Below are 24,720 nucleotides of genomic sequence, written 5' to 3' on the forward strand. Positions count from 1 at the left end.
AAAGCCCAGAAGATGGTTGTAGTAGTTCCAGCCAAAGCAGAGTGTCCTCCTCTGTCTCGTGAGAGTTGAGTGGGTATTTGGAGTGAATCGTTCCATGTTCGAATGGTGCAATAAATAAATAGGTTACTTTATGAAGACTCTGTATTGTATTATGACTACCAACATTCACCTTATAATATATATGTATTTATTCTGCTATAGTATATTTAGCTCACAATAAGCAAAACTAAACATAAATATCCTTCTACCTTATAAATTATTCATAATGCAACAAATGAATATAGTGGTTTGTAGAATCCATGTAAGACAAAGGCACTTGAGCCATTATTTCCTGGACTGTTGTTGACTATACTATCTATTAAAGTCTATAAAGAAGTGTGCAGACAAAATATATTTAAAGCCATGTGTAACAGACTACAATAGCAGTAAATGGGGGAGGATGGAAATTAGGAAAGCGGGGGTAAAAAAAATAGACCCCCCTTATGATGAACACCAAGTTTATGCTAAAGAGAAAAAAGAGAGAGATCCCAACCCCCTTCTCTCCTCTGTCTGCCTCTCTCTATATTCTAGCAGCACACAGCAACACTCCTCCCTCCCTAGCCAATATAGTCAGGCAGGCTGCTGACCCCCACACCTCCTTCCCTTCCTCCCTCCTTTTACAGCCTGTCTGTCCTTCCTCCCTTAATGCACATTTCAGAGAAAAAAGAATAAACAACATTTCAACTAAGGGGATCCCTTTCCCATGCTAGTCAGTAGTATAGGCCTGGCTGCTGCAGCTCATCGCCAGAAAGCCCTGCATTGTAGAGGAGAGAAGGGCTGTGCTGAGCTGTGTGCTGTGCCTGCGCTGCCCATCCCCCATGTGCTGATAGCAAAGTTCTGCTGCTTTTGCAAGCAGAGAGAGGCTGCTGCTGCTGCTAGGAGAGAACACGAGGCATGCAGGCGGAGAGAATGAGGAGAGGGGGTGGGGAGAGAGAGAGAGAGAGAGCGAGAGAGAGAAAGAGAGATGGAGAGAGCGAGAGAGAGAGAGATGGAGAGAGCGAGAGAGAGAGAGAGAGAGAGAGAGAGAGAGAGAGAGAGAGAGAGAGAGAGAGAGAGAGAGAGAGAAAGCAGAGTGGCGAAGAGGAGAGTGTGGCTGTTCTCATTTGATTATTTACATTATGCTTTCTCAAAATCTCCTCTTGATTTATCCTATAGGCTATTCTACGAAACCAGACACAGATTTGAATGGTTAATTTTGCTTTAGATATACCATTCTATGTAGGATTTTTCAGTGGCCTACACAGTTTTTTTTTGCTCTCTCTCACTCTGCATTTATCTTTTTTTTTTTATCTTCACTTCCTGCTCTGTGACTGGCTCAGTCCATCCCCCATCCTTCTTTCTTTTCTATCCCTCTCTCAACACACACACACACACACACACACACACACACACACACACACACACACACACACACACACACACACTGTAATTTCATGCTTTCCTCTCTACAGATCAAGCCCTCTGCTTCTGCTAGTTCTCTCGTTCTCTCCTGGCACATGGAAGGAGTCACTCACAATCGTAATAGTCTGTTACTGTATGATAAGATGCAGTTATAAACATATACTTCTATTGTGTGTAGAATTATACAACGTATCCCAGTAATATCTTCGTGTGTGTGTGTCTACTCTGTATAAAGTGAAAAACAAAATGCATTATAACTATGCAGATTTGTAAGAAAGTTCTTATTTTCATAATCGCAGAATGAAGCTTTGAGACAAATATATCGCCTCCAATGAAAATAACTAATGATTTAAAGATTCTGTGGTTGTCCACAAAACAGAAGCAATGTTGAATGTTATGAATTATGTTACATTTCCAAGTCACATTATGTATCATGTTCTGCTAGAGTCTCTAGTTCTATAACCCCTTCAAATGAATCTAAACCAAATACATCCTTTATCCATCCCTGCTTGTCGTATCCTAGTCGCCTCCTACCTACTGGTAAACTCCGCTCCGTGTTTTGCGTTCGTCTGAACGCTTCAGTAAAATGGCTGTGTCTCACGGAGCCTCGTGCTGGTTTGGTCGGTTTCTTGCTAATACTCTCGTTCTGTAACAGAAGCCTCCCCACATTTTCTGTCGGGTAAATTTAATTCCCTGGATTCTTATTTATATTCTTCCAGTAACTTTCCAGTCGAATCGGAGACTGGGAGTGGATGCCGGATTCGGTCCGGAGGTAGGGGGAATGATCCGGGACACGGATACATTGTTATAAATAATTGTATTTATGTTCAATGCTATTCAGAGAGCTCGATTGTGAGTGACTCGCTGTGAGAGGCAGAGAGGGATATCATGGCCGCGCAGGTCGCCAGCGTTGCCACTCTCAACACTAGCCCGCCATCCGAACTTAAAAAGCCGGATCGGGACCCACTGGAGGAGTCGGTACCGGGAGAGAAACAACATGAAAATAAGGAACCTGGATCTGACAACGGATCTCCGGGCCAGAAGGATCTGCAGGACGGGGCCGATGCTGGAAATGTAGGTGGAGGAGGGGAGCCTGACATGAAGAACGGGAACTCGTCCAGGGTGAATAATAATAACAACCAAAATGATACGGCGGGACCGGAGGGGAATAACCACCCCGGGATGGGCCATCACCACCAGGGCTCATTCCCTCCACCTCCATACGGGTACAACCAGCACTACAGCCGGGGCCCTTTTCATCAACATGGCGGACAACAAAGCCCTGGCATGGCAGCTGCAGCGGGGCCGGCAGTGCAGTCAGGCAACATGATGGACCCATACCCGCCCAACTCACACGAGCACGGCTTCCCCAACCATTTTAACAACTACAGCCCCTTCCCGAACCGGACTTCTTATCAGGGCCAAGGATACGCCATGAATTCCCCGCGTAATAACCAGCCCCCGGCGGCTGGGGGGCAGCCAGTCAAGCAACAGCCAGCAGGCGGAACTACAGCTATGGCTGCCTCGTACAATAACCAGAGGTATAACATGGGAAACACACAGCCCACGTCTACCCCGACATTAAATCAGCTCCTAACGTCTCCCAGCTCTACGAGGACCTACCAGAATTACCCACAAGGGGACTATAGTAACCAGGAAGGGGCTAGCAAGGGAGCAGCAGATATGGCCAGCAGTCAGTATGGTGGGGGTCATCCGGGTTGGCAACAAAGGAGCCACCAGCCGCCTCCTATGAGCCCAGGGAACACAGGACAACCTCTGAACAGAAACCAGGTAAACTTTCTCTCAGTACTGGTGCACTTTGAGCAAGTTACAGACAGCTCTGTGTTGTAGTGAACCAGCCATTGCCAATGTAGCTAACAGTATCTAGCTCTCTAAAATGGCTGCCTCTGTTTTCTCCCTACACAAGCTAATATAAGAGCATTTAAACAGAGAAACTAGCTGTGTCTGTGCTAAAATACCAAACTCACCGAGCTACTAAAGATTTTGCCTGGTTCGGGGCAAAGGGGACACGAGTTTGAGGAGAAATTGGGCTAAAGGTGTTTAATTTCTTTGCTTATCAAAACTTGTACTTCTTCAGCGTCGTCTGTATAAAGCACAATGACAGTTATTTCCCCAGCTGGCTATGTCGCTAACGAATCCCTGCTAAAAATATATTTTTGTGCCATATCCACTCCATGTACACCTTAAGTTTGTTGCGAGCTTTAACACCAATTTTAAATAGCACAGATGACGTGCGATTATATCGGAACGATTTGTTATAAGCAAGCAGAGCGGATTTTATATGTATAAAAAAAGTACACTTCTGTCATTGTAAGTGACTGTGGTCGATGTTTGTAAATGTAGCAAATAACTATCCTTCAGCTGCAACATTTTCCAGCGAGTTGTTTCGCCGTATCGTTCATCTTCTGATCATTCATCCGATTGTTACATTGTAGTTACCGGTAGACTTTACATTTTGCCCCTGTATCCCTGAGTTGTCTATGTACCGCCAGTAAACACGGCCAGTGATTTGAGTGAAATCAGTTTTCTTTGCTTTGAGATTTGAATTATGGAGGTAAAATCGTTCTGTGAAAGCCGGGAGACAGTTGGTCTTAGGCTGACATGCTCGCTGAGATCTGATTTGCTCCCCATCCACTGCTCCTGGTCATGTATAATTGCATCTAATGTAACGCTGCAGAAACCATCCACATCAGCTCATGCGTTCTGGCAATGTCAAGATGACGTTACTAATGTTATTCACGTACTTTAGCCTGTTTAACGGATTATGTTGCATGACATTTAGCCTGAATGAAATGCAAACAACATATTGATTTGTATTGTGGTCAGCATGCAGCAGCCTACGTTTTACTTTTGTGTCCATGCATGCTAAATAAAACAACACAAAATATACTTTCTGGATGGTTTCATTGAGCACATGATGTTGTGTAAGTCCCTCTAGTAATTTGCATGATAACTGTATTTCCTGACACTCAAATAATACATTCGTTGTATTTGTTTAGCGTAATTCTAGGTAAAATCTCAGCCGTAGCCTACATGCAAAAATACTGTGTTTATACTTCTACATGCATGTACAGCTCCACAGACAGATTGGAGATGTGGCAGAACTCTAGTGCTGACTCTGGAACAGCAGAGGGAGTAGGTGTGACTGTTTCCCCAATGCTAGAATAGTGCTCCTAGCTGATCTAGGATCAACACTAAGAGGAGAGACCGGACTTCTGTTGGAGAATCTGACTGGTGTTGTGTGAGAGGATCTGAATGGCTGGAGAAGTCGTGGTGTTTACAAGCAGCCAAGGTGTCAGCCAAGTTACTATGATTACTTTCACGTGATGCTACACTGTGTGTAACTATGTCAACAGACTTCCGGATTTAGAATGTTATCAACCACATGTAGGCTGGGTGTGGAGTTAACCTCCTGAATATTCAATAGCCAGGCCTATTTGTCATTTCTATCCATTGACGTTTAGATGGAATTTGTTGATTTCCGTTTCTTGGCAGTTATGTCATTTGCATGTGGTGTTCACATGATATTCAAGGTTAGGGTTGAATGTTTTTTTTTAAAGCATTTTAAACAAGTTATTGGTTAGCTCAGTGGTTCCCAACCCTTTCCGCTTACTGTATCACCAATTGAATTTTGCTCTGCCCGGTGTTCCCCTGACGTACCCCCTCGTGCATTTTAGCAGTAGGCCTATGGTCTCATGAGCCTTCTCAAGTACCCCCTGTGGATAGACTAAGTACCCCCAGGAGTCCTAGTACCGCTGGTTGGGAACCACTGAATTAGTTGACTATGACTGCTACATTTTTCAGCAGTCTGTGGACTGTTCTTTCCTCTGTTTTATTATTCTCCCCAAGAGACTTGCATGATGCCACTGGGAATACCTGTCTTAAAGACACTTTCATTCTTTCTCTCAGGTGTTTGCAGACTCCTGTTCATTCTCCTGTAGGCAAGCTGTGTAGTGGACAATTTAAAGCCCAGGACTGCAATTTGGGATGCATTCAGCCACAGCTCTGCATGTGGAGCTGCTGGAGAGTCGAAGAAACAAACTATTATGCAGTTTCCAGTGGCAATCTCCTCTGAGAGTCTTGTGTTAAATCCTGTTATGTTGTTAAAATCCATTGTGTGATCGACATATGTTATTCTTGAATTGTGCTGCTCACATACACATGCTCGTACAGTTGTTACATGGGAATAGAAATGCCATTGCCTCTCCTCAGCCTTCTCGGTAATAAGCTGTGCCTGCCTAGGCTACAATATCACTGTTACTGACAATGCGTTTCAGTTTCTGTATTTGGAGTTGATGTATTTGTACAGATCTATGGACAGAGGTCATCACTGTCTCTTTCCCTAAACCATGGCCAGGTTGTTAGGGGGCTGGTGCTGAGACTGCGGGGCTTAGAGTGAATGGAAAAGAGTTTGGCTTGCTCTTTCAGGGTCTCGTCCCGATTACGGCAGGGCACTTTGTGACAAATGTTGCTTTTAAAAGGGCAAATTGATTGATTGCTGAACAAACCCATTTGCTTGATGAAGGTCAGTTGGAGAAGCTCATTTTCTTTGAGGCAAATCTGAAGATGAGAGCTGTCTATCCTAATGTCTGTCTGACCGCAGACAGACAGACCCAGACCTTTTCTGTGAGACAACACACATCCGGCTAAAATCAAATCTGCTTGGTGTCCAATAAAGTTTGTGGCCATTTTTCTTTTTGTGACAACACAAACCCTGGAATAATTTGAAGCTACCAACATGGACATATGGTAGCTGGCCACACATTCAGCTAGACCAAGGTTGCGTTCGTGTGTCCGTCTGTGGTACTGAAGTTTGACCGAGGGGACCTTGATGTGGTGGACCAAAGTCTAGGTGAAGTCTCAGTTTGACCGGACTAAAACTAGTCTGCCCATACTGACGGGGGATGGCTTTACCAGTTTGTGGAATCTTCTAGGTAAATATTGATAGGAACATGATTACTGATTTTTAAGGTGAAATGTTGTCAATCTCTGTAACCTAGATGTACTGTTTGGAGGTACTTGAGAGGACCAGGGTTGAGAAACATTGCTATAGCCAGTGAGGTGGTGGGGACTGTGCGCTGTGCTCTACTATATTGTGACTGTGCACTCAAGGATTCTATCCTGTCTGTCTGCAGTGCTGAGTAATGATTATCCACACACCAAACGGCCAGGACAGAGTGCTGCCTCGTTTGTGTGTGTGCCCTGTGTGACGGGCTGATCCTGTGTGTGAGAGGGGGAGAAAGAGTGTGGGTGATACCCAGGGGAAGGGGAATGTTTTTGTGAATGATCTTTGGCCGCCTGTGACAGCTGTGTGTGTGTGTGTGTGTGTGCGCGCTTGGCTGTGTGTTCCCGCGTGGCGGATGCCTCGGGAGGATCTCCTCTCTGTGACCGGCTCAGTGCTCCACGTGCCACCAGTCATCCGTCTCTTCTCTTCAGTCAGACAGACAAGTGGTTTTCCGCCCTGAGACAACAGTCTAGGAGGTGGCGCATACGGACTACAGTCCCTCACTCACTTGTCTTTTGTCCCCCTCTTTCCCTACAGTATTCTCTCATTCCACACATTGTGTCCACCTCTTTTTCCTGCCCTAGTCAGGCCACTCTTACCCTTTTTTACCCCCATCCTCAAATCATTCTCTCCTTCTTTTACTTGTACCAGCCACTGGCCTTAGAGCAGTGGTATGGGATTGGGGCCATGCTAGTGGTCTACCACTAGGTGAAGCCTACAAGATGGACTGGAGGTCCATGTGCAGCTTAAAAACAAAGGCTAGCATTTATTTAGGACTACACACATTTAAAAAAAAAAAATAAGTGCAAACCCATTCAATTCTGTCAAATTCTTCTCGTCTCCCCATGTTTGGATAAAATTGCTTGACTCCAAGGTTAGAATGTAAGGGTAATTCATTTATTTTGACATTTAGGTGGTTTATCTTTAAAAAGCACTATATTAGCATAGTTATATGCTAGCGTGGCTGCAGACTTAATTTACGTGATGTATAATGTGTATTTTATAGAGAAGCAGGTTAACCTTTAAATGTGTGGCTGCTGAGTGGAGAATGGCGGTTCAGCTGTTGATTCTGGGGGGTGGGGGGGGGGGGTACATTTTGTTACTGTACCACACAGCTTTTCATACACAGCTCTGCTCAGGCTAAAATGTGCTAAAATGCCATTGGCTTCATGAGGGATGGGAAAGCGGACGTTGCAGAGTCTCCTTGCAATGCATTTTGGGGAATACCATCGTTGATGAGGTTTGAGCAAACCCAAATGTATATTTCACAAGTTAAAGTGAAATGGTACAGTTACTGCCTCTCATTTTGTTGTACTGCTCTGAAACCTGTTAGTATGGTTCCTCCTTGGGCCTCAGGCTCCACCACCATGCAGGCCAGGTGTAGGTGTGGCAGGCTGCAGCATTGATATCTCCCGCCAATCATCAAACTTTCCACGACCCCAGAATTTGCATGTGTTAGGCCTAACTGTTGCTTAGCGAAGAGAGTGTGTGTGTGTGTGTGTGTGTGTGTGTGTGTGTATTGCTGCTGTTGCTTCCTTCCATTGGAGTGCTGGATGTGCAAATTCACCAGTCCAACAGTTCTACTCCCCCTCTGAGGCGTGCTTACCTATAACGGCGACCAACTACCACTACTTGAGTGAGTTGAGACTAGGGTGAATGTCTGACTGAGAGTGTTAGTGGGTTAGGCGTGTGACCCAGATAGATCCTTAAAGCACCCTCTGTTCCTGCCTGCCTGGCTTGGTTTCAGCTGGGTATTTCTGCCACGGAAATGGTAGTGTAGTGACTGAGTGATATACTTATTATCGTACGGGGTCATCCAGGCCGGGCATCTGAGGTCATCGTGACTTGTGGTTAGGCTTGTATAAACATCTGAGGACATCATGTGACCTGTTGCTGGGGTGTCATGGGATTGTCTTATCTCTTTGGCTGATGCATAAAACAGACCCACTGTACTGGCTAAAATAGAAGCTAGCCTAATGGGCCACACAGCCTATTTATCCATGACATTACCTTTAAACCAAAATAATTCCGTATTAGCTGCAAATGTCTTAACTTCTGGGTTGGTGAAAACAGCGTGGCTAATGAAATTTGAGCAAGGCAGGATATTGATGGTTGGCCAATCAAAAAGCTGAGTTATTCTAGGGTTGTACCCCATGGAGTCCAACCACCAGCACCCCTAGCCTCTCTTCAGGATATGAGGGACCTGGCTAGAAGATGGGTCTGGTCTGAGGGCGACAGGTTCATGTTCTGCAGTGGAACGTCCTGTTCAGTCTCTTATCTCTGACCTGATATTATACTGCCTATAGAAGAAGAAAAAGCCTGAAAAAAATGATTGTTCTGTCAAATGGGAGAATACATTTTGGTTGCTGAGTGTATATATATATATTTTATCTGTTACGTTGTTTGGTTTGTGAAGGCTACAGCTTTGTGTTCTTCTCCCAACCTAGGCCAGACAGTACTTTACCGACAATATTGGGAAAATCCTCCATTTGAAAAAAGGGTAGCCTATCTTGTCTTACAGTAGAGTTCAACATTCAGGTGACTTGTCCTGTGGCCCAACAGGCTGTGCCAAGTGAAAGCTACCGGCCCGAAGGTGAAATTGACCTGGCCCCTCTGGACAAGATCCGCTCACAGGGAAGAGAATGATTCTCATAACAGCCTCATCTTTTATGTGGATTTTAGGCTCAAAACTAAAGGCCTGTTAACCTTGTTTCATCCTGTTAGCTTCCAACGGCTTCAATTGAATCATTTTTAATCCATGGTGTGTGTGAGCTCCTGTATTTAATTATTTTGTCCTGTAAATCTTTAGATTTTTTGCGAACAGCTGGAGGAACATCTGGGTGTGTACGCTGTAGTAGTGTGGCTCATCAGTCCTCACTCCCTCCCCAGACGATGGGGAGGGAGTGGGGGTATTTTTCTTGTTTTATTCCAGTCTTCTAGCGGTCAGCTTAGAGTCCTAACCAATGCTGTTGTAAGAGTGGCGGGCATGGGTTTAACTTGTATACAGTTGAAGTCGGAAGTTTACATACACCTTAGCCAAATACATTTAAACTAAGGTTTTCACAATTCCTGACATTTAATCCTAGTAAAAATTCCCTGTCTTAGGTCAGTTAGGATCACCACTTTATTATAAGAATGTGAAATGTCAGAATAATGGAGAGAGTGATTTATTTCAGCTTTTATTTCTTTCATCACATTCCCAGTGGGTCAGAAGTTTACATGCACTCAATTAGTATTTGGTAGCATTGCCTTTAAATAGTTTATCTTGGGTCAAACGTTTCGGGTAGCCTTCCACAAGCTTCCCACAATAAGTTGGGTGAATTTTGGTCCATTCCTCCTGACAGAGCTGGTGTAACTGAGTCAGGTTTGTAGGCCTCCTTGCTCGCACACGCTTTTTCAGTTCTGCCCACACATTTTCTACGGGATTGAGGTCAGGGCTTTGTGATGGCCACTCCAATACCTTGACTTTGTTGTCCTTAAGCCATTTGCCACATCTTTGGAAGTATGCTTGGGGTCATTGTCCATTTGGAAGACCCATTTGCGACCAAGCTTTAACTTCCTGACTGATGTCTTGAGATGTTGCTTCAATATATCCACATAATTTTCCATCCTCATGACGCCATCTATTTTGTGAAGTGCACCAGTCCCACCTCCAGCAAAGCACCCCCACAACATGATGCTGCCACCCCGGTGCTTCACGGTTGGGATGGTGTTCTTCAGCTTGCAAGCCTCCCCCTTTTTCCTCCAAACATAACGATGGTCATTATGGCCAAACAGTTCTATTTTTGTTTCATCAGACCAGAGGACATTTCTCCAAAAAGTACGTCTTTTGTCCCCATGTGCAGTTGCAAACCGTAGTCTGGCTTTTCTATGGCGGTTTTGGAGCAGTGGCTTCTTCCTTTGCACTTTTTGCATCAAAGTACGTTCATCTCTAGGAGACAGAACGCGTCTCCTTCCTGAGCGGTATGATGGCTGCGTGGTCCCATGGTGTTTATACTTGCGTACCATTGTTTGTACAGATGAACATGGTATCTTCAGGCATTTGGAAATTGCTCCCAAGGATGAACCAAAAAAGAATTCTGAGGTCTTTTTGATTTTCCCATGATGTCAAGCAAAGAGGCACTGAGTTTGAAGGTAGGCCATGAAATTCATCCACAGGTACACCTCAAATGATGTCATGGTGTTAGAAGCTTCTGACAGGCTAATTGACATCATGGGAAAATCAAAAGAAATCACCCAAGACCTCAGAATGTTTTTGGGGGTTCATCCTTGGGAGCAATTTCCAAACGTCTGAAGGTACCATGTTCATCTGTACAAACAATAGTATGCAAGTATAAACACCATGGGACCACGCAGCCATCATACCACTCAGGAAGGAGACGCGTTCTGTCTCCTAGAGATGAACGTACTTTGGTGCAAAAAGTGCAAATCAATCCCAGAACAACAGCAAAGGACCTTGTGAAGATGCTGGAGGAAACCGGTACAAAAGTATCTATATCCACAGTAAAACGAGTCCTATATCGACATAACCTGAAAGGCAACTCAGCAAGGAAGAAGCCACTGCCACAAAATCGGCATTAAAAAAAGCCAGACTACGGTTTGCAACTGCACATGGGGAGAAAGGCCGTACTTTTTGGAGAAATGTCCTCTGGTCTGATGAAACAAAAATATAACTTTTTGGCCATAATGACCATCGTTCATTTTCCAAGCTGTTGAAAGGCTGTTTAAAGGCACAATCAACTTAGTGTATGTGAACTTCTGACCCACTGGAATTGTGATACAGTTAATTATAAGTGAAATAATGTCTGTAAGCAATTGTTGGAAAAACTACTTGTCATGCACAAAGTAGATGTCCTAACCGACTTGCCAAAACTATAGTTTGTTAACAAGAAATTTGTGGAGTGGTTTAAAAACGAGTTTTAATGACTCCAACCTAAGTGTTTGTAAACTTCCGACTTCAACTGTACATTTGTTTTGTTTACATTAGCTCTTTATCAGGTATGGATGGTTGTTTTGTTTACATTAGCTCTTTAACAGGTATGGATGGTTGTTTACATTAGCTCTTTAACAGGTATGGAGGTTATGTTTACATTAGCTCTTTAACAGGTATGGATGGTTGTTTTGTTTACATTAGCTCTTTAACAGGTATGGATGGTTGTTTACATTAGCTCTTTAACAGGTATGGATGGTTGTTTTTTTACATTAGCTCTTTAACAGGTATGGATGGTTGTTTACATTAGCTCTTTAACAGGTATGGATGGTTGTTTTGTTTACATTAGCTCTTTAACAGGTATGGATGGTTGTTTACATTAGCTCTTTAACAGGTATGGATGGTTGTTTACATTAGCTCTTTAACAGGTATGGATGGTTGTTTACATTAGCTCTTTAACAGGTATGGATGGTTGTTTTGTTTACATTAGCTCTTTAACAGGTATGGATGGTTGTTTTGTTACATTAGCTCTTTAACAGGTATGGATGGTTGTTTTGTTTACATTAGCTCTTTAACAGGTATGGATGGTTGTTTTGTTACATTAGCTCTTTAACAGGTATGGATGGTTGTTTACATTAGCTCTTTAACAGGTATGGATGGTTGTTTACATTAGCTCTTTAACAGGTATGGATGGTTGTTTTGTTTACATTAGCTCTTTATCAGGTATGGATGGTTGTTTACATTAGCTCTTTAACAGGTATGGATGGTTGTTTTGTTTACATTAGCTCTTTAACAGGTATGGATGGTTGTTTTGTTTACGTTAGCTCTTTAACAGGTATGGATGGTTGTTTTGTTTACGTTAGCTCTTTAACAGGTATGGATGGTTGTTTACATTAGCTCTTTAACAGGTATGGATGGTTGTTTACATTAGCTCTTTAACAGGTATGGATGGTTGTTTACATTAGCTCTTTAACAGGTATGGATGGTTGTTTTGTTTACGTTAGCTCTTTAACAGGTATGGATGGTTGTTTTGTTTACATTAGCTCTTTAACAGGTATGGATGGTTGTTTACATTAGCTCTTTAACAGGTATGGATGGTTGTTTACATTAGCTCTTTAACAGTTATGGATGGTTGTTTACATTAGCTCTTTAACAGGTATGGATGGTTGTTTACATTAGCTCTTTAACAGGTATGGATGGTTGTTTACATTAGCTCTTTAACAGGTATGGATGGTTGTTTTGTTTACATTAGCTCTTTAACAGGTATGGATGGTTGTTTACATTAGCTCTTTAACAGGTATGGATGGTTGTTTTGTTTACATTAGCTCTTTAACAGGTATGGATGGTTGTTTACATTAGCTCTTTAACAGGTATGGATGGTTGTTTACATTAGCTCTTTAACAGGTATGGATGGTTGTTTACATTAGCTCTTTATCAGGTATGGATGGTTGTTTACATTAGCTCTTTAACAGGTATGGATGGTTGTTTACATTAGCTCTTTAACAGGTATGGATGGTTGTTTTGTTTACATTAGCTCTTTAACAGGTATGGATGGTTGTTTTGTTTACATTAGCTCTTTAACAGGTATGGATGGTTGTTTACATTAGCTCTTTAACAGGTATGGATGGTTGTTTACATTAGCTCTTTAACAGGTATGGATGGTTGTTTGTTACATTAGCTCTTTAACAGGTATGGATGGTTGTTTTTTTACGTTAGCTCTTTAACAGGTATGGATGGTTGTTTGTTACATTAGCTCTTTAACAGGTATGGATGGTTGTTTTGTTACATTAGCTCTTTAACAGGTATGGATGGTTGTTTTACATTAGCTCTTTAACAGGTATGGATGGTTGTTTTACATTAGCTCTTTAACAGGTATGGATGGTTGTTTTGTTTACATTAGCTCTTTAACAGGTATGGATGGTTGTTTTGTTTACGTTAGCTCTTTAACAGGTATGGATGGTTGTTTTGTTTACATTAGCTCTTTAACAGGTATGGATGGTTGTTTTGTTTACATTAGCTCTTTAACAGGTATGGATGGTTGTTTTGTTTACATTAGCTCTTTAACAGGTATGGATGGTTGTTTACATTAGCTCTTTAACAGGTATGGATGGTTGTTTTGTTTACATTAGCTCTTTAACAGGTATGGATGGTTGTTTTGTTTACGTTAGCTCTTTAACAGGTATGGATGGTTGTTTTGTTTACATTAGCTCTTTAACAGGTATGGATGGTTGTTTTGTTTACATTAGCTCTTTAACAGGTATGGATGGTTGTTTACATTAGCTCTTTAACAGGTATGGATGGTTGTTTACATTAGCTCTTTAACAGGTATGGATGGTTGTTTACATTAGCTCTTTAACAGGTATGGATGGTTGTTTTGTTTACATTAGCTCTTTAACAGGTATGGATGGTTGTTTTGTTTACATTAGCTCTTTAACAGGTATGGATGGTTGTTTTGTTTACATTAGCTCTTTAACAGGTATGGATGGTTGTTTACATTAGCTCTTTAACAGGTATGGATGGTTGTTTACATTAGCTCTTTAACAGGTATGGATGGTTGTTTACATTAGCTCTTTAACAGGTATGGTTGTTTTGTTTACATTAGCTCTTTAACAGGTATGGTTGTTTTGTTTACATTAGCTCTTTAACAGGTATGGATGGTTGTTTACATTAGCTCTTTAACAGGTATGGATGGTTGTTTTGTTTACATTAGCTCTTTAACAGGTATGGATGGTTGTTTACATTAGCTCTTTAACAGGTATGGATGGTTGTTTTGTTTACATTAGCTCTTTAACCGGTATGGATGGTTGTTTACATTAGCTCTTTAACAGGTATGGATGGTTGTTTACATTAGCTCTTTAACAGGTATGGATGGTTGTTTACATTAGCTCTTTAACAGGTATGGATGGTTGTTTACATTAGCTCTTTAACAGGTATGGATGGTTGTTTACATTAGCTCTTTAACAGGTATGGATGGTTGTTTACATTAGCTCTTTAACAGGTATGGATGGTTGTTTACATTAGCTCTTTATCAGGTATGGATGGTTGTTTACATTAGCTCTTTAACAGGTATGGATGGTTGTTTTGTTTACATTAGCTCTTTAACAGGTATGGATGGTTGTTTTGTTTACATTAGCTCTTTAACAGGTATGGATGGTTGTTTTGTTTACGTTAGCTCTTTAACAGGTATGGATGGTTGTTTACATTAGCTCTTTAACAGGTATGGATGGTTGTTTTGTTTACATTAGCTCTTTAACAGGTATGGATGGTTGTTTGTTACATTAGCTCTTTAACAGGTATGGATGGTTGTTTACATTAGCTCTTTAACAGGTATGGATGGTTGTTTTGTTTACATTAGCTCTTTAACAGGTATGGATGGTTGTTTTGTTTACATTAGCTCTTTAACAGGTATGGATGGTTGTTTACATTAGCTCTTTAACAGGTATGGATGGTTGTTTACATTAGCTCTTTAACAGGTATGGATGGTTGTTTATTTACATTAGCTCTTTAACAGGTATGGATGGTTGTTTACATTAGCTCTTTAACAGGTATGGATGGTTGTTTACATTAGCTCTTTAACAGGTATGGATGGTTGTTTTGTTTACATTAGCTCTTTAACAGGTATGGATGGTTGTTTACATTAGCTCTTTAACAAACCCGCTCAGACAAATGACTATTTCGCCCACCAGACGTAATATTTACTTTAAAAACCAACGGGTAATTGACTGTTAATAGACATTTTTGTTTTAGCTGTTGTTAGTTAGTTTTTTTAAGTGTTTCACCAGCTTTTGCTCTGGGCCTGTGATAGTCAGGGGAACAGAGCTGAAGACCGACGTACTGGTATAGTTCTTACTGGTGTTCTTGTTCCTCTTCATACGTCCTTGTCGGAAAGCAAAGAGTAGTCCTTTTTCCTTAGCATGTGGGAACACTCACTGGATTCGGACTGTTCAGGAGGTTTACAAGCTGTTTCTTAGGGTTGGTTTGAAGTAGCTCTACTAAATGGCTTAACATCCATGTTTGACATACGCAAAACCGACCAGCAAATCATAGGGCCTAAGTGACAGTGACAACCCGTTTAAGGGAGGCCCTGAGTGCTAGAGCCCCAATGTGCATGTGTGGAGGGCTTTACAACAGAACAATAGTCTGTGTAGATCCTAGGCCATGTGGTGGATTAAATTAGCAGGACTTGTTTGTCTGCCCCCAGACCATCTGTTTGAGTCCACTGGGAGAGAAAGGGCGCACCAGTATCATCAGTCCCTTCCACCACCCTCCCAGGCCCAACTGCTCAACCTTCTCTGCCAGGACTGCTCTGGCTTTCCTCTATGCAGATTAGCCATGTGCTAATTTCATTTATTTATTTATTTGGGGGAAAGAGGGGAAAAAAAGGGCAGAGGGAGGAGGGAGGGAGGAGTTTCCTCCAGTGATTGATTAGATGAGTGGACAGAAAGAGAGAGAACAGTGTGGGGTAGAGAGAGATAGAGGAGGGCTGGAGGGTGTCTGGCTTATCTTGTGGTTGGCTCATAAACCTTTGTGTTTAACTGCTATCTTTTTACGGTCATGCTCACCAGTCAGCTTAGAGCTTAACTCAGGATGTAGGCTACAATGGGGGAAAGTCATGCTTCTGCAAACTGTGGAATACACTATTCCTTTTTTGGGGAATGTAAGCAGATAATGGAAATGGTAGGTTTATTTACAATATTGTAAGATTCAGCATGAAGAAAAACAAAAATGTTGAGGGGTTGAAATACCGACCTTGATGCGTCTGGTGTAGGGCTGACCTCATTTAGTCAACTGGTCGATAAGCTGTTGGTCGACTGAGATTTCTTGAGTTGAGCAGTAGCAAAAACAAAAACATTTTTCATTTGTGTGCAAGAGAGCTGTCTGATTTGCACAACAGCTCTGGTGGACATTCCTGCAGTCAGCATGCCAACTGCACGCTCCCTCAAAACTAGAGACATCTGTGGCATTGTGTTGTGTGACAAAACGGCACATTTTAGAGTGGCCTTTTAAGGTGCACCTGTGTAATGATCATGCTGTTTCATCCGCTTCTTGATGTGCCACACCTGTCAGGTGGATGGATTATCTTGGCAAAGGATAAAATGCTCACTAACAGGGATGTAAACACATTTGTTGCCAAAATTTGAAAGAGATAACATTTTGGTGCATTTGGAACATTTCTGGGATCTTTTATTTCAGCTCATGAAACTTGGGACCAACACTTTACATGTTGTGTTTATATTTTTGATCAGTCCAGTTGATTTCATTAAAGCACATTACGGTTGTCCCCTACAAAAAAAACACCTGTCTGTAGTCTGTTCTTTCAACCAATCGATTGGCAGACATTTTGAAAGTGTATTTTTCTATATATAGACACACTGTGTGTTTCAATAAAATAAACGATATGCATTGAGCTTGTCTGATGCTTAAAGCTTACGGTTTGATGAAATAAGACAAATGCCTTGAGGGTGCCGGAGACATCTAGAACAAAATTTACGTTGATGCGACCTCGGCGGAAGTTCTTCTTGGGATTCGCAGAGCTGTTGTCAAGGAAGTGAGTTTGTGTTTTACCGTCGACCAATCATGTCAATGCGGACTTATACAGAGCCCTCCGCGCTGTTACAACATTTGGGAGGCGCATGGTGAGTTGGCCTCTGGAGGCTCTAACTGTCACACCATCCATATGGACACTCCGACCACATCTTTCAGATCAACCATGAATTGGCTTTCAGTCTAGGTCTCCGGCAATGGATTGAGATGGGCGTAAGTGTGTGTGTATGCATACATGCATACATGCATACATACATACATACATACATACATACAGCGCATTCTGAAAGCTTTCAGACCTTCACCTTTTCCACATTTTGTTACGTTACAGCCTTATTCTAAAATTGATTAAATCATTTATTTCCTTCAATCTACACACAAACCCCCATAATGACATAGCAAAAACTGGTTTTTAGAAATGTTTGCAAATCTCTCTCTATATATATATATATATATATATATATATATATATATATATATATATATATATATATATATATATAAAATGAATATCACATTTACATAAGTATTCAGACCCTTTACTCAGTACTTTGTTGAAGCCCCTTTGGCAGTGATTACAGCCTCAAGTCATCTTGGGTAGGACGCTACAAGCTTGGCACACCTGTATTCGTGGAGTTTCTACCATTTTTCTCTGCAGATCTTCTCAAGCTCTGTCAGGTTGGACGGGGGGAGCGTTGCTCCGCCAGGTTGGACGGGGGGAGCGTTGCTCCGCCAGGTTGGACGGGGGGAGCGTCGCTCCGCCAGGTTGGAGGGGGGGAGCGTCGCTCCGCCAGGTTGGAGGGGGGGAGCGTCGCTCCGCCAGGTTGGAGGGGGGGAGCGTCGCTCCGCCAGGTTGGACGGGGGAGCGTCGCTCCGCCAGGTCGGACGGGGGAGCGTCGCTCCGCCAGGTTGGACGGGGGGAGCGTCGCTCCGCCAGGTTGGACGGGGGAGTCGTCGCTCCGCCAGGTTGGACGGGGGGAGCGTCGCTCCGCCAGGTTGGACGGGGGGAGCGTCGCTCCGCCAGGTTGGACGGGGGGAGCGTCGCTCCGCCAGGTTGGACGGGGGGAGCGTCGCTCCGCCAGGTTGGACGGGGGGAGCGTCGCTCCGCCAGGTTGGACGGGGAGAGCGTCGCTCCGCCAGGTTGGAGGGGGGAGCGTAGCTCCGCCAGGTTGGAGGGGGGACGTAGCTCCGCCAGGTTGGACGGGGGAGCGTCGCTCCGCCAGGTTGGACGGGGGGAGCGTCGCTCCGCCAGGTTGGACGGGGAGAGCGTCGCTCCGCCAGGTTGGACGGGGGGAGCGTCGCTCCGCCAGGTTGGACGGGGGGAGCGTCGCATTAACATTTAATTTAAGAATGATGGAGGCCACTGTATTCTTGGACCTTCAGTGCTGCAGTCATTCTTTGGTACCCTTCCCCAGAACTGTGCCTTGACTAACCTGTGTCCCCGCACATTGACTCTGTACCAGTACCCCTGTATATAGCCTCCACATTGACTCTGTACCGGTACCCCCTGTATATAGCCTCCACATTGACTCTGTACCAGTACCCCCTGTATATAGCCTCCACATTGACTCTGTACCAGTACCCCTGTATATAGCCTCCACATTGACTCTGTACCAGTACCCCTGTATATAGCCTCCACATTGACTCTGTACCGTAACACCCTCTATATAGCCTCCACATTGACTCTGTACCAGTACCCCTGTATATAGCCTCCACATTGACTCTGTACCGGTACCCCCTGTATATAGCCTCCACATTGACTCTGTACCAGTACCCCTGTATATAGCCTCCACATTGACTCTGTACCAGTACCCCTGTATATAGCCTCCACATTGACTCTGTACCGGTACTCCCTGTATATAGCCTCCACATTGACTCTGTACCGGTACTCCCTGTATATAGCCTCCACATTGACTCTGTACCGGTACTCCCTGTATATAGCCTCCACATTGACTCTGTACCGGTACCCCCTGTATATAGCCTCCACATTGACTCTGTACCAGTACCCCTGTATATAGCCTCCACATTGACTCTGTACCGGTACCCCCTGTATATAGCCTCCACATTGACTCTGTACCGGTACCCCCTGTATATAGCCTCCACATTGACTCTGTACCAGTACCCCTGTATATAGCCTCCACATTGACTCTGTACCAGTACCCCTGTATATAGCCTCCACATTGACTCTGTACCAGTACCCCTGTATATAGCCTCCACATTGACTCTGTACCGGTACCCCCTGTATATAGCCTCCACATTGACTCTGTACCAGTACCCCTGTATATAGCCTCCACATTGACTCTGTACCAGTACCCCTGTATATAGCCTCCACATTGACTCTGTACCGGTACCCCTGTATATAGCCTCCACATTGACTCTGTACCGTAACACCCTGTATATAGCCTCCACATTGACTCTGTACCAGTACCCCTGTATATAGCCTCCACATTGACTCTGTACCGGTACTCCCTGTATATAGCCTCCACATTGACTCTGTACCGGTACCCCCTGTATATAGCCTCCACATTGACTCTGTACCAGTACCCCTGTATATAGCCTCCACATTGACTCTGTACCGGTACCCCCTGTATATAGCCTCCACATTGACTCTGTACCGGTACCCCCTGTATATAGCCTCCACATTGACTCTGTACCGGTACCCCTGTATATAGCCTCCACATTGACTCTGTACCGGTACCCCTGTATATAGCCTCCACATTGACTCTGTACCGGTACTCCCTGTATATAGCCTCCACATTGACTCTGTACCGGTACTCCCTGTATATAGCCTCCACATTGACTCTGTACCGGTACCCCTGTATATAGCCTCCACATTGACTCTGTACCGGTACTCCCTGTATATAGCCTCCACATTGACTCTGTACCAGTACCCCTGTATATAGCCTCCACATTGACTCTGTACCGGTACTCCCTGTATATAGCCTCCACATTGACTCTGTACCGGTACCCCCTGTATATAGCCTCCACATTGACTCTGTACCGGTACCCCCTGTATATAGCCTCCACATTGACTCTGTACCAGTACCCCTGTATATAGCCTCCACATTGACTCTGTACCGGTACCCCCTGTATATAGCCTCCACATTGACTCTGTACCGGTACCCCTGTATATAGCCTCCACATTGACTCTGTACCGGTACTCCCTGTATATAGCCTCCACATTGACTCTGTACCAGTACCCCTGTATATAGCCTCCACATTGACTCTGTACCAGTACCCCTGTATATAGCCTCCACATTGACTCTGTACCGGTACCCCTGTATATAGCCTCCACATTGACTCTGTACCGGTACTCCCTGTATATAGCCTCCACATTGACTCTGTACCGGTACTCCCTGTATATAGCCTCCACATTGACTCTGTACCAGTACCCCTGTATATAGCCTCCACATTGACTCTGTACCAGTACCCCTGTATATAGCCTCCACATTGACTCTGTACCAGTACCCCTGTATATAGCCTCCACATTGACTCTGTACCGGTACTCCCTGTATATAGCCTCCACATTGACTCTGTACCGGTACTCCCTGTATATAGCCTCCACATTGACTCTGTACCAGTACCCCTGTATATAGCCTCCACATTGACTCTGTACCGGTACTCCCTGTATATAGCCTCCACATTGACTCTGTACCAGTACCCCTGTATATAGCCTCCACATTGACTCTGTACCGGTACTCCCTGTATATAGCCTCCACATTGACTCTGTACCGGTACTCCCTGTATATAGCCTCCACATTGACTCTGTACCAGTACCCCTGTATATAGCCTCCACATTGACTCTGTACCGGTACTCCCTGTATATAGCCGCGCTATTACTCCTGCTCTTTAATTATGTTATTCTTATCTCTTACTTTGTAGGTATTTTCTTACAAGCCCTTAACCAACAATGCAGTTTTAAGTAAGCATTTCACTGTATTCGGCGCATGTGACAAATAACATTTGATTTGAAAAAGTCAAGGGGTCTGAATACTTTACGAATGCACTGTATATGGAAAAATACACAGACGAGTCTTGGTTGACCAAGATGATTTTAGTTGTTGTTGTCCGGGACAGCCCTAGTCTGGTGTGATTCTGTTCAAAGCAACAGTTCATTCATAGAAGCACTGTGCCACAGCATTCAGCAGGTGAGGTAAGCAGGATACTGCCTGAACAATCCTTGACCTCCATCCAGGAGAATGAAAAGACAGGGCTCCCTCTCTTCTCTCACACCTCAAGGGATCCCAGAGGGCCTCGGAGACGTGCGTGTGTGTGTGTGTGTGTGTGTGTGTGTGTGTGTGTCAGACGTTTGAACAACTTCAACAATATAAGGAAGGGCTTGGTAGTAAACCGATCAATGGAAGAATAGTATAAAGGATGGTCAGTCACCTGATTGTGATTGAATGACAGCCCTGTGAGGCGAGTAAAACTGACCGCCTGCCTCCATTGTTTTGGTTTTACCTTTGTTTTTCTTACGTCTCTGTGTTTGTAGTTGATCATAAAAAAAGGGAGGCTGGTAAATAGCAGCTAGTGGCCTTAAATGTCACCCCATTCCCTATAAAGTGCACACATTTTACCAGAGCCCTATGGGATATATAATAAGGAATTGGGCTCCATAAGGTGCCGGTTTGGGACGCTGCCCTGCTCAGGTGAGAGGAGGTTACGTACTGTGTGCACACACAGTGGATGTATGCGGTTGCCATGGAGATGTCAACACAGGGGTTAGGTAGGTACACGTGGCTGGAGGGAGGGAAGGTGACTAGACAGGACAGATCATCCTAGTTTAGTGGCAGACAGACACATTCAAACTCTCTTGGAGTGAAGCTTAACACTGCTATTGTTAGCTGGGAAAACCGATGATCTTTTTCTGCACTATAGGCTAGCTATCATGGCGGTGATTTGTGTTTTAACCAAATAAAACCATTTTAATACGTCCAGCTTGAAAGTGGTTGCAAACAAACAGTATTTTGCTTTTCCAGCCAGAGGATCGCTAGGGAATTGTGTGGCTGGATGCTATGCACATCCATTCAGACTCAGAGACGGACAGGGTTAAAAGTGCAGGAGAGGTCACAGGAGACCACCTCCCTGTGGGGGGGTCCTGTTATGACCCTAGGGAGTAGAGTAACGCGCACTCTGTCCTTGAACCTGGGGTAGCCCTGGAGAGAGGGGGAGGCCTGCCCTGTGGAGTGGATAGAATGTGTTATCTCCTTATGCTGACAACCCCCCCCCCCTCCTCCCCCTTGCTGCCCCCACGGGACCAGTTTCCTCACCCCTCCCCCGTTCGCGAGTGTCATTCACGTAATGCCAAAACAGCGTTATTAAAACAGGAGGCGAAGAGGACTGGTCTCTGGCATGGGTTCAAACACCATACAGCTGGGACCTGTTACGTTTCAGGCACACTGCCCTCTCCCTCCTCTCCCTCCTCTCCCTGCTCTCTGGTCTGGGCTATAAATAGATTCGTATAATCAGGCACTGAGGTTTGGTTTGGGAGGGAAAAACATGACATGGATGAGTAACCATGGGAAGCAGTGAGAAGGTGTTTTGTCTGTTGCTTTGTGTCTGTGTGTTGCCGTCATGTCTCGGGGTGCAAGAGGCTCAAGGTGCTGCTGTCTGGTACTTCAAAGCATCCTCTCTCTGTACTAGCATCCTCTCTCTGTACTAGCATCCTCTCTCTGTACTAGCATCCTCTCTCTGTACTAGCATCCTCTCTCTGTACTAGCACCCTCTCTCTGTACTAGCATCCTCTCTCTGTACTAGCATCGTCTCTCTGTACTAGCATCCTCTCTCTGTACTAGCATCCTCTCTCTGTACTAGCATCCTCTCTCTGTACTAGCATCCTCTCTGATGGTATGCTGGTGGTCGCAGCCACTGGCATTTACATGCAAAGGTGAACACTGGCTCAGATGTAGAAGAAAACAACAGCTATTGTAGTCAAATTCAATTTTATTAATCACATGCTTTGTAGACAACAGCAGTGAAATGCTAACTTACTTACTTGTACTTTTCCAATAATGCAGAGTTAAAGATAAGAGTGGTGCGATACCAACTAGCCCTCCTCAGCTCTCAGTAGTAGGGGAAACACTGGTGGTGGTATTTCTCCAATTCAGTCAGACTCGGAGACTACTGTATTTGGTACTGAGGCTACTGTGTGTGTGTGTGTGTGTGTGTGTGTGTGTGTGTGTGTGTGTGTGTGTGTGTGTGTGTGTGTGTGTGTGTGTGTGTGAGACGATGCCCCAGCCATGTGGCTCCCCCTCCCCCCACAGCCATTCCACCCCAGGTGCAGGCAAGGTCAGGCCTGTCCTCTCCCATATTGCCTCTCTCCCCTCCCCTCAGGGGTGTGCTCGCTTCCAGCCACAGCAGACAGACAGACCAATACTTCTATTTCCTCCAGATTATTTTCATAGGAACCTTAACAGTCCCCAACGTCAGAACGTAACTTTCTCTTCCCACTGGCATTCTGATCTCCTGGGCAGTCAAATGCTCCTGGCGAACGGATGGAGGGACGAAACTGGGCTCATTCATTCATTCATTCATTCATTCATTCATTCATTCATTCATTCATTCATGGACAAGTTTTTCCCTTTTTTTTTTGTGGGAAACCAATCCGTCCAGACTGTTTTGCATTCTTTAGCTATACCCTCACTTTTCCCACCGGCGGCATGGCTTAGTTATGACATCTCGTGTTTTATTTCCTGCTTAGCTTGTGTACCATTCCTCAAAGGGTCACATTTGAATGAGTTGCGTTGGTTCAAATGATTTTATTAAGGAGTTCAGTGATTGCAATGTTAAAGATGGAAATAAATGTATGAATGTCCTAAGTTTGGTTTCTTACAAGCCCTCCCCCTCTCTCTCCAGCCCCCCAGCCCTATGGACCATGTAGGGAAGATGCGGGGCCAGGGGTATGGTGGAGCCAACCCCTACTCCCAGCAGCAAGGCCAGGGACAGGGCGCTCCTCCTCCAGGGGCCCAGCAGGGTGCCTCCTACCCAGGCCAGGGCTATGGACCCCCGGGGCCTCAAAGGTATCCTATGGGCATGCAGGGGCGCACCCCCACCGGCATGGCTGGCATGCAGTACGGACAACAGGTTGGTAATGCTGTCGATCCTTCTCTCTCCCTCTCTCTCTCTCTCTCTGTCGATCAGCACACTCTGTCGATCATAACACTGCCATGCAGTCACAGCTTAAACGTCTCCGTTAGTTTAGACACACACACAGACAGGCCTGTTGAGTGTTATTGGCACCCTGTAGAGGAGACTAGTCCTGTCTCAGACAACAGCCACTTCAGGTGGGTTTGATGCAGGTCTTTGAATGGTTCAGAGGGTAAGTGCCCCGCGAGACATCACACAGCTTTTCTTTCCTCAGTGGACTAGCTGGGTCAGCTAGTCTTTGGAGGGACTTGAGAACAATACAACGCCAATGTTCTGTGTGATGAGTCTTTTTACGTACAGAAAAGCCACAAGACCACCAAGTGACATTTTAAAAGGGCAGCTAGTAAAGAGTATTGCTATTAAATCCTCTTAATATTGCCTCATGTAGAAAAATTCATTACGTTTTATGCTAACCGCTGAATGTGGTTGTTTTTCATGAAAAAGAATTTGTCATTTTTTGTGCATTTCGTAATATATTGTATTTTGCCAATTGTGTGTGCAGGGCTTGATCTCAATAGGACTAAAATAACTGTTGTTATGTAGACCAGAGGACTCTACTTGTTTTTTTCTGTGGGCTCCATTAAATGGGCCTGCGGACCGCATTTTGGACAGGGAGTTTGCGACACTGACGTAG

At 44.4% G+C, this 24,720-nt stretch overlaps 1 protein-coding gene across 2 annotated transcripts in view; it reads left to right on the forward strand.

Annotated features, from left to right (window-relative positions):
* Window positions 1–2,009: 2,009 nt before the first annotated feature.
* Window positions 2,010–24,720, forward strand: part of LOC106588635 (AT-rich interactive domain-containing protein 1A) — a 134,838-nt gene continuing 112,127 nt past the window's right edge. For both annotated transcript variants that reach the window (XM_045709601.1, XM_045709602.1), the window contains exons 1-2: window positions 2,010–3,231; window positions 23,796–24,023. In XM_045709601.1, coding sequence (XP_045565557.1) covers window positions 2,329–3,231; window positions 23,796–24,023 — 1,131 coding nt within the window. In that variant the 5' untranslated portion in view covers window positions 2,010–2,328. The remainder of the gene's footprint in view (window positions 3,232–23,795; window positions 24,024–24,720) is intronic.

Source organism: Salmo salar, chromosome ssa27, assembly GCF_905237065.1.
Source record: "Salmo salar chromosome ssa27, Ssal_v3.1, whole genome shotgun sequence".
Classification (NCBI taxonomy): Eukaryota; Metazoa; Chordata; class Actinopteri; order Salmoniformes; family Salmonidae; genus Salmo; species Salmo salar.